At 42.6% G+C, this 10,249-nt stretch overlaps 1 protein-coding gene across 2 annotated transcripts; it reads left to right on the top strand.

The window, feature by feature from the left end:
* Positions 1–5,636: 5,636 nt before the first annotated feature.
* LOC123070308 (persulfide dioxygenase ETHE1 homolog, mitochondrial) lies at positions 5,637–9,147 on the top strand. 2 transcript variants are annotated; one of them, XM_044493447.1, is made up of 9 exons: positions 5,637–6,125; positions 6,570–6,698; positions 6,803–6,910; positions 7,738–7,872; positions 8,210–8,251; positions 8,428–8,479; positions 8,558–8,611; positions 8,705–8,729; positions 8,878–9,147. In XM_044493447.1, exons 1-7 carry the CDS (start codon positions 5,895–5,897, stop codon positions 8,587–8,589), a joined length of 729 nt encoding a protein of 242 aa, XP_044349382.1. In that variant the 5' UTR covers positions 5,637–5,894; the 3' UTR covers positions 8,590–8,611; positions 8,705–8,729; positions 8,878–9,147. The 2 variants fall into 2 exon arrangements, with proteins under 2 accessions (XP_044349382.1, XP_044349381.1); XM_044493446.1 differs by having other exon boundaries at positions 8,428–8,487.
* The last annotated feature ends 1,102 nt before the right edge of the window (positions 9,148–10,249 follow it).

Below are 10,249 nucleotides of genomic sequence, written 5' to 3'. Positions count from 1 at the left end.
TAACATTTCTTGGAAATTTCCTCCATCCTTGTTCCCGTTCTTAGGCTATCTGACATAATTAAAATCTCCCAACATTAACCGATTAACATCATCTAGAGTTTGAATGTTGTTGAGCAGTTCAAAAATTCCAATATCTCCTCTGCTAAACATGGTCCGCATATATTGGTCAGGAACCAAGTTTCTTCAGTGTGCATTGCTGTGAATTGTATGGATAAAGAGAACTTATTTTCAAAGACCTTTTTACCTTGGAAGTAACTATTATTCCAAGCAATGAGAAGTCCACCAGAAGCTCCCACAGAAGGAGTGAATTCAACCCTCTTTGGACAAAAATTCCTGATATAAGATGCATCAAAACTTTCTCTCTTTGTTTCTTGCATACATAGTATTGAACATCCAGATTCCTCAATTTTATTAGAGATAGTGTCCATTTATTCTTTGAGTTAGGCCCTCTAATATTCGAGTTTAAAATATTCCAATTTGTATTCATTTTCAAAAAGGAGGAGAGCTTCATATCCTGGGATCTTAAGAACCAGAGACATCAGGCATAAAGACATACACAACTTCACACACATCCACCACAACATTCCATTCAAAAGGAGCAACTTATAAATTTTCCAAGCAAACATCATTAAGTGCCAGCATAGACCATAGATCCGGAGATATTCATAGCAATACATTTCAGACTTGGACCAAAAGCAGACATACATGTTCCAAATTATTACATGCATTCTAAACATCATGATTCCTTAAACATCAACTTTAAACTAAGTCTTCTCAAGGCTTGAAGATAGCGCTAGTTATTCGGGTCTTCTTATGGACATCCTTGTTGGCATCCACCTTGGTCCCTCTCTTCTTCTTCTGCTTATTCATGATTTCTTTTGTGACCTCCTTAGCATCCACCTTGCAAAAGGAGGTAGATAAGTTCTGGATTGCTTTGTTTATGAAAATATTTGGTAACTTGTATCTTTCTGTTAATTGATGAGATTACATAGTGCTAAGACTTTACTAGTTTCATCTTGCATGTCTGTGTCATCATGAGTTTATTATTTGTGTAGGAAATAGCTAATATGACTTCAGATCCAGCTAAAACACATCTAATTTAGAAACTTAGTAAAGTCTGGAGATGAAGAAGGTGTCACTTACCTATCATTCACCAAATGGTGCTCAGATGGTAACTTGGTAGGTTATACTGAATACCAGTGCAATCACATTTCTGTACTTTCCTCCCTCCAATATGGAGGTATGAACAAGGTTGTGAATATTAATAGCACATCTTCTCACATAAGTAACCAAAGTCACGTCCTTCAATTTTACCTTTCTCATGCTCATAGATCTCTAGCATGATTTTGTTCTAGACACAAATTTACCATGGGAACTAGGCGCAACAATGTTACACAAATTAGAAAAACATGTCTCCTTCTATGAACTAATAATTCTGAGAGCCTGTATGCATATCAATTTTGAGAGTTCAGTTTTTGCTAATGTGGATATTACCTGTTCCAATTGAAAACAATTTATGTTATATTTTTTAGGATGCAAATACAGAACCTGTTATTTGCATTCGTAATCTTTTTAACTGGTCCTTTTTAGTGATGAACATTTATTGGTGTTAGTGTTGATATGTGTCATAAAGCTCACATGATTCTTGTAGGCTCTTTCATTAATGATGTTTGCTCGTCTTTTGTACTTGCGATTATTATGGCAGGAAGTCTCACTATTGCATACCTCAAGTCTCTGCCAAATATTATAATCATTTGAAAATTTCAAGTTGTAGATGATTAGATTTTCAGCTAATTTTCTGTTGTAGCATACACATTGTGGCAAGCTGACACTGACAAGCAGAAATCAGATGCCTCAAGCTCCTGAAGTTCATTTCAAAATAGAGAACTTACTAGACTTAATGAGTGCAGACAATGGAATTCTCGAATTTATGTGTGCCATTCAAAAGGTGTGTGGCTTTAGGACATATTTGTATGCCTTGGAGCTTGTACATTGGTATGAAACCTCATAAGTTATAGGGGAATTAGTGACACCATGTTCAAAAGCAGAGTTAGTTTTTCTAGGGAATGATTAGAGAGTTAGTGCTTTGTTAGAGTTGTTCAGGATGACGGGGGTTGTGGTTTTGGGCCTCCCTTTTCTTCTTTGCTAGGCAAAGCCTATCTAGATGGATTTGATTGTAATTTGCAAAACTATCTGTTGTTGCTCCTGTCAAGTTTTCAAATGCCCACACGTGTGGGCGTTAAGGGGTCTGACCACATGTTTTGTGTGGTGTCTAAGAGAACTAGCCCACACGTCTACGTGTGGGCAAAACAAGTAATGTCCACACTCCTCTTTTTTTGCCTCGCGGTCCCTCCAATACGCCTAAATGTGTGCAAAATAGATGACGCCCACACGCCCGTACGTCAGGCCTCCTACCTCATGGTCCCACACGCCCCATGTGACAGTCACCACGCGTCCCCGCAGTTGCCATGGTCCGGACCCTCTTTCATGTTCGTTTAACTGCAGTTGCCATGTTGTTGAAGTACAGTTGCTATGTCGGACAACTACAATTGCCATGGTTGCTCAACTGCTGTTGCCATCTCAGGTCAAGTGCCAGATGCCATTTTGGACGACTGCAGTTGTTGCCATGTGTGGTCTGGTCTATTACAGTTGCAATAATTTCAAAACTTTAGGAGTTGCCACCTACTAACACTAGACAGTTGCCATGCACACTACAAAACGACATGGAAAAAATAACATGTTCGGGTAAAGAAAGAGTTGCCATCTGCTTACAAGCACACTAGGGGCAGTTGCCATGTACCCTGCAAAATACATGATAACTGCCAGTTTTGGGTGTGGGAGAGGAGACGGACGTGTGGGCGCGGTGGTATCTTTAGGAGTTGCCATCTATTAAACACTAGGCAGTTGTCATGTAGCACTACAAAAATACATGTCAAAAATAACATGTTCGGGTAAAGAGAGAATTGCCATCTGCTTACAAGCATACTAGGGCAATTGCCATGTACCCTGCAAAACACATGACAACTGATAGCTTTGGGTGTGGGAGAGGAGACGGACGTGTGTGCAAACTGATAAACGCCCACACACCAGCCCCTTTGCGTGCGTTGAAAATTGGGGTGTGGGCGAACTGCTAAACGCCCACACACCAGCCCCTCTACATGCGTTGAAAATTAGGGTGTGGGCGAACTGCTAAACGCCCACACACCAGCACCTCCACGTGTGGAAACGGATGTGTGGGCGACTGGATAAATGCCCACACACTAGCCCAATCCTACGTGGCACACAAAATTTGTCTTCCCGTGTCAAGATTCGTGTAAAATTGAATCGACGGAGATCCAGACGTGTGGGCGAGTTGGAGAAGTGCCACACTTATGGGTGTTAGTGTTTCCGAAATAATATGCTTGTTTGCGATGTAATATGTACTTTCTTTAAGTCGTAATACAAAATACTTGTTTTCGTGATGTAATATGGATATACTTGATTCCATTGTGTGTGCATACTTAAGGATTTCGTGAATGGAACATTCTACTTTTTCTGCCACGATACGAAACATTGTACTTGTATAATCAATTTGAGTCACATGAATGTAATTTTATCAGATGCTTGGGATGATTATGGCTCATTTGTATTATTAGATTTTCGGATGACAAAGCAATCATTATACGATGTTTTTTTGTATGATGTTTTTTTTGTTGGTTCATAAGTCCAACTAGCTGAATGAGCTTTTATTATTATTATTATCATTGTGCTATCGGGTGTTGCACGAGCTTAGAGCATGGTTAATAGTATAGCCAGCTGCTGGCTATAAGCCAGTGCCATATCATCTACAGCCCATCTTATAGTCAACATGTACAATAGTAGATCAAAAGAGTGAACTACTTTTTTATTATGTGGCCCACCTTTTATTCTCACAAAGTGCCTAGGAGCACCTGCTAGAGCTAGCTCTTTACGAAGAGCCCGCTTATCTTCTCTCTCCTCTTCTCTTTCCTCCAACTAAACACAAATATATTAGTTTATTCCTTATAGTCCGCTGACTCAGCTCTATTGTACTTGCTCTTACAAGTGCAAAATAAAGTTGAGATACACCTTCCGGTGTTGTTGGCATCTCTCCGCAATTTGCAATATAATAATACCATGTAGCTAAATCAGCGAACCAGGTTTGCTACACTAATTGAACCTTTACACTGCTGGTATGCACCCACGGAAGTGCGTCAGGACGCGGCTAGTTTGCCTCTGACAAGAATGCATGCTATCGTGCGAGTCTACCAAGATGTTGTTGATACAGATCTGAATTGCTGATTAATTGGACAGGGAACAACTACGGGCGTGCTAGTGACAAACATGCACGTGAGCGCTTCATCGACAGTAGTACCATTTTACACAAGTACTATGCGTAATGAATGAGGTCATACATCACAAACTCTTCTTAGTAGAGGACTAGTTAGAAGTCACAAACTCGAGAGTAGGGTTTGTGATCTGTCAGATGCTCCCTGGTGCGAAACAACGTTGCAGACAAACGGAAACTAGTAGTACCGCACTAGGAGTACCCCTTTATTTATACTTACATACAAGTACAAAATTGCTGCATACTCGGCATCAATCGAGTCCAGGTTAGAAATTTTAGGTTTTCCTACCCTAGCCGCCGCCACCACCAGGCGATTAGGGAGGCGAGTTCTTTCCTCCAATCTCCACCGGCCGGGACGCTGGCCCTCTCTCCCTTCGGCCACTGCTACGGCGGCAGGAGGGAGGGGGACCCGTTCCTCCGCTCTGTAGTTAGATTTTAAATTTATAGGTCGTGGTGCGTCGTTGGGGTGGTGGGAGCGGCGTCCGGACGAATAAATATGCCTCAACTTCACTCCCACATCGACGGTGTCCTTCATGGCGGCATCTCGGAGTTGATGGCATCGTGTCTCTACCGATCTCTCAGATCGGCAGCGTTAGGGTTCATGGATAGTGTTGGCGAGGCGGCGGCGACGACTCCACCGGGTGTGTCTCTCCTTCTGCTCTGTCCCCGTTGTTGTAGCGTTGTCTCTGACGTCATGGTGAAGCAGAGAGGTTTTGTCTCTCAGGAGTTCGCGCGGGCAGTTGTCTACGCAAGTGACAGCTGGAAGTTGGAGTATCTTGTGCTGGGTCTATGGTCGAAGGTTGACAGTTCTGGTTTCCTCCTCCTCCGTCGTCGTCATGCGGGGGTTTCAGTTCTGAAGTTCGATGGCGTGTTCAGGGACATGTTGCGCTGGTCTGATTTTGTCAACGGCTATGATTTTGCTTATGGCAAACTACTTTGGAGGTCCGTAAAGCTGCTGATCAGCGATGGAGCCGCTTCGAGTTTTGGTGAAGAGGTGATCTGTCTTTTTTCTCTTTGTTGGCTGCTTTGGTGGCGTCGAAGGAAAGGAACATGCGCTAGTATTTTGCATAGGATTTTCCTATTTTTTTAGTTATGTATGGCCGGTGCTTACATGACTTGTAACTTGATGATTATTCTATATAAATGAGATACGTACTACCATGAAAACAAGTTAGAAATTTTAGAGACTGCTAGTATACTACTTGGTTTGTGTTTCTGAAAATGTTGTGTGCAAGTTCGATGCCTGAACCAGCAGAGTTGGCATAGCAAAAAGAAGTGTCAAAATCCGCCGCGCCGTCTTCCCATCCCATCCTATCCCATCCCTGCCGGACCGGCTACCGGGTACCTCATCGCCGATCTCGTCACGCCATCGCGCCCATCGCCTCGCCGCGACTTCTTTATATTATCATCCATAGCAGCCCTCCCCGAACCACCGCGAGGTCCACGCCGTCCAAAATCCACGCGATAAGAACCAAGCCAGCCTTGCTTTGCCGCCGTTTCGCCCTTCCGCTGCCGCACCACCTCCTTATATAATACTCCACCAAAGAGAATGGTGCCGCTCCGCTTATACCGCCACCTGATCCCGCAGCTGGCAGCTGCAGCCAGGTCGCCCTCCTGCGCTCCCCGCCCGATCTCCCGGCTGCCGGCCCTCGCAATGGCGGCCTACGGCACCGGTGCTTGCGCCGACAGCAAGCTCCTCTTCAGGCAGCTGTTCGAGAAGGAGAGCTCCACCTACACCTACCTCCTCGCCGACGTCGGCGACCCCGAGAAGCCCGCCGTGGTGAGCGCAACTCCCTGGCCTGGACTGGGTCATGTTATTAGGAGTAATTTTGGCTGGTTTGCGGGTAGATTCTTTTGAGTTGGATGTCAACTCGAGAATACAGTAGCACAAGTGTATATTGAACTGCTGTGGAATGTCGATGTTACCAACTAATTTGTCCAATTGCTCCAAATAGGCTCAAGGCAAGCATAAGTGAAAGCAAACTTAGAGGTTATCTTCCCTATACATGTCTTGAATAACACAGGAAAAAAAAATCATGCTTATAAAAAAACAGACGATATTAGCAGGATAATAAGAGCTCTTGGCTGGACCAGAAGCACTTGTGTCTTTGGAAGATGATCAGGACTCAGGAGCAACTATTGCTTCATAATTTATGGATTAGATTTTGAGCTATGCTTGTTTGCATCTTTTCAATCTCCTCCCTGACTTTTTTTTTGCGACCAGTTGATTGACCCTGTTGACAGAACAGTTGATAGAGATCTCAATCTTATCAAGGAATTAGGCTTGAAGCTCATCTACGCTATGAATACTCATGTGCATGCTGATCACGTCACTGGAACCGGACTAATAAAAGTAAGCACTTCTGAACTTCTCCAGATGTTTCATTGAATTTCTAGGAGTTTCAACATTTTTGTTCTCTTTGGTAAAACATGGTCAGCTGATGGAATGTCTGTCAGACTAAGCTGCCAGGAGCCAAGTCTGTTATTTCAAAAGCTAGTGGAGCAAAAGCCGACCATTCTGTTGAGCACGGGGACAAAATATACTTTGGGAAGCTTTTCCTTGAGGTAGATCACCATTTTAATATGCTATTTTGCTTCGTGTTCTTCTTTCATCTAGTAGTCAGTGTATGTAAATTACAGCTTCTGTATGCCGCAATATTAGCACCAGGGTCTCCAGTGTAAACAGCTAATTGGAATTACAGAAAACACCGAGTTCTTCTGTTTGATTGTCTTTAAGAAGCTCCTTCATAGGTCACCATGGTTACAAAAATCGCATCCTACATGACCTAAAAAAATAGCAAAGCTGGTCAAAAAAGTACCAAAGCAAGAAAACTAAGGGGCCAAACTAAACAAACAAGGTTGAGACCAAGATAGTGCAGCTTGATCTCGCAGGGTTTCATCTTATAGTTTTCATTGTTAACTGTGCCGTTTTTCTTATACGAGCAAGACGATCTACTGTTGTGCCTGCAGTAAAAGTTAGAAGAGCGTGCAATGTTATAGGTTGAACTTATATTAAAAGGAATTACATTTTGTCTGTAGTAGAAAATGAACAATGTATAAGTATATGGATGGTTTAGTCTGATATATGGTATGGATTTTAGCAAGTGTGTTCTTATTTAAGTGCTTTGTCATTGTATTGATTCATCAATGAAGGAATGTTTTCTATTACTATTGAAACTTTTAAGAATCTATTGCAATTGTGACATGTCCAAAGCTGTTAAAGTATAAACAAAATGTGCAATCAAGTGCTGGGAAGAGTAGCACTCAAATTATTTATGTTGTGGCTTGTCTTTCAGGAGGGCAATGTCCTCATAAGGCTAGCTGATCAAGGCTACTAGTATTGGTAGATATGACGGAATTTCTGATAGCAGAAACATTGAAATTCTTTCCAGGTGCGAGCTACTCCTGGCCATACTGCTGGCTGTGTGACTTATGTAACAGGTGATAGTCCTGATCAACCCTCACCACGGATGGCTTTCACTGGGGATGCCTTAATTATACGTGCATGCGGAAGGACAGACTTCCAGGTAATATTGTGACCACACTCACTTCTTCATGATCTGCAAAACAGGAAAACCATATCTGAAGGAAACACTTCATAAGGAGAAGTATTAATGGTGTTTTGGAGTTTCCTACTACCTCCGTTCATATAGAAATAACTAAAACCACGTCAATTATTTATGAACGGAGGGACTAGTTTTTAGGCATTGAAATTCATTGTCTGTTATGCTCCATAGTAGCGGTAGTCTGTGATTCAGACAAAGTTCTGCTTGCATGTGGATGTCTGAATTTTAGAGAAATTCTTATTGGCCACAGGCAGTTGCTTTTGTCTTGACAGTTCGTTTTTATTCCGTGTCATTCCAGGGAGGAAGCTCCGATCAGCTGTACGAATCAGTGCACTCACAGGCAAGTACATGAAAATCATGTATTGTAGTCATACAGACAAAACTGCAACAAAATACATGGATTTAATTAAATTATGCAAGAAGACTTTTATTGATCTAGCAGGCTAGCAGCCTCTGCACCAAGTGGATGCACACAGCCCAATGGATCTAACTAACTGAATACTCTATTCCCAACAGATTTTCACTTTACCGAAGGATACCCTGCTTTATCCTGCCCATGACTACAAAGGTTTCACGGTAGTGGCATACCCAGCATCTTAAATTTTGGCTACCAAGTTGCTATACGCTTGAGTTATACTATTTGCAGGTAACTACTGTCGAAGAGGAGGTTGCCTATAATGCCCGACTATCAAAAGATAAGGTGCCTGCTAATTATGCTAAAATTCCTTAAAAAGTTTACCCGATGAAAGATGTCAGTTCGTTCCTAACTATGCCTTGCATGTTCTGTTTGCAGGAAACTTTCAAGACCATCATGGAAAGTAAGTCCCTGTCTAATAGTAGTACATGGATACCTGTGTTCGTTTCCGAGAATAACCACTTACCAGATCGACCTGATCTACTCCCTAATTTCAATCGATTCTTAAACGGAAGCTGAATTGATCGTTTACCCTGTCTCTCCTTGGGCAGACCTGAACCTGTCTTGCCCAAAGATGATCGACGTCGCTGTACCCGCCAATATGGTTTGCGGTTTCCAGGATCCACCATCCAAGGTCTGAGGTGTTCCAGCTGAAGCAGCTTTGCAAGTGGCGGTCCGGGTTGTTGTGAAGCCAAGATCAGATCAAGAGGGCTTGCGGCTGCGTTGTATACATGAAATAATTTGTCTGCGTTGTACATTAAACAATTTGTTCGCTGCAATGCAACATTGGCTGATGCGGCCTCTGTCTCCGTTTGACTTTACCGTCTGATCATCATATCATATATCAACGTGAAGAAGACAGCTCCTTTATTTAGAAACAATAGAAACTCGGTGTATTGGTCGCTGCTCGTTCTCGTGTATTTATTCCCTTTATTTTTCAGACAAAAGGCTCGTTGGGCTGTAGTATCTCCTCGATGACACCACCGAAGCAGAAGGCGCATGCCCGAAAGCTTAGTGCTGTTTTTGGAACTAAGCTGAGCTGTACTGAGCTGAGAAGAACCACGTTGTCACCGATCTGAACACGCCACTACGGTCTGATTGCTTGGAAGCCAAGACGAGCAACACGTTTTTATGTGGTCGCCAAATTAAAGATTTCTCTCGAAACAAAAACCAGACACGTCATTTTTACAGATAGCTACTAACCTGTCGTGAGAAACGATTTCGCGAATAAAAACTGTGCAAGGAGTATTAATCGCTACTCGTAGGATGGCCGAATCAAATATCACCTATTCGTCGGGTTAACTTGTCAGGCCGACCAACCTACCTGTGAGACCTTCCCGCAAAAAGAAAAAAACTTGCCTGTGAGACCGATTAATAAGTTGTCAGGTCGATTAATCGTTGCAGACCTATTAACTTAGGGGCAAACGAAGCCCAAATTCTGGTCAGTAACCCCTCCCATCCCCCCTCTCGCTCCTCAATAGTTAAGGTTCGACCAAATTGTGACACATTTGGTATATTCCATAGTTGAGAGCATGAAAGTATTGTTTCTCGACTTTTTTTTCGGAAGCAAGGGGAAAAATAATGCCTAAATTCTAAACGAAAGGAAGAATTCATTCTGGTCCCAAAACTTATAAGAGATCTCGGTAGTGAATATGCAATGCTGAATTCCAATAAGTTGGTACTTCGCACAAGGAAGAAGCTCCAAAACTACAAGCAAGGGAATCAACTCTTATTGCCGTAAAGGAAAAATAACCCCTTTCCTTTACACACACACACACACACACACACACACACAAGGAACAAGTAGCCTTCGCCACCTATTCCTGAATTAAGGGAACGCAAGAAAGATTTCTTTATGTCAATTCAAAACAAAACAAACGGACGATTGACCCAAAAATAACAGGGGTCAAGGTCGGCCAGTGA

This window comes from Triticum aestivum, chromosome 3B, assembly GCF_018294505.1.
Source record: "Triticum aestivum cultivar Chinese Spring chromosome 3B, IWGSC CS RefSeq v2.1, whole genome shotgun sequence".
NCBI lineage: Eukaryota > Viridiplantae > Streptophyta > Magnoliopsida > Poales > Poaceae > Triticum > Triticum aestivum.
This window is presented reverse-complemented; position numbering and strand designations above follow the sequence as displayed.

Bases quoted from the DNA above. Each gene is read 5' to 3' on its own strand.
- LOC123070308 (XM_044493446.1), top strand. From the start codon at position 5,895: ATGGTGCCGCTCCGCTTATACCGCCACCTGATCCCGCAGCTGGCAGCT. The intron at 6,126-6,569 runs GTGAGCGCAACT...TTTTGCGACCAG, and splicing joins ACCCCGAGAAGCCCGCCGTG to TTGATTGACCCTGTTGACAG. The intron at 8,730-8,877 runs GTAAGTCCCTGT...CTCCTTGGGCAG, and splicing joins TTTCAAGACCATCATGGAAA to ACCTGAACCTGTCTTGCCCA.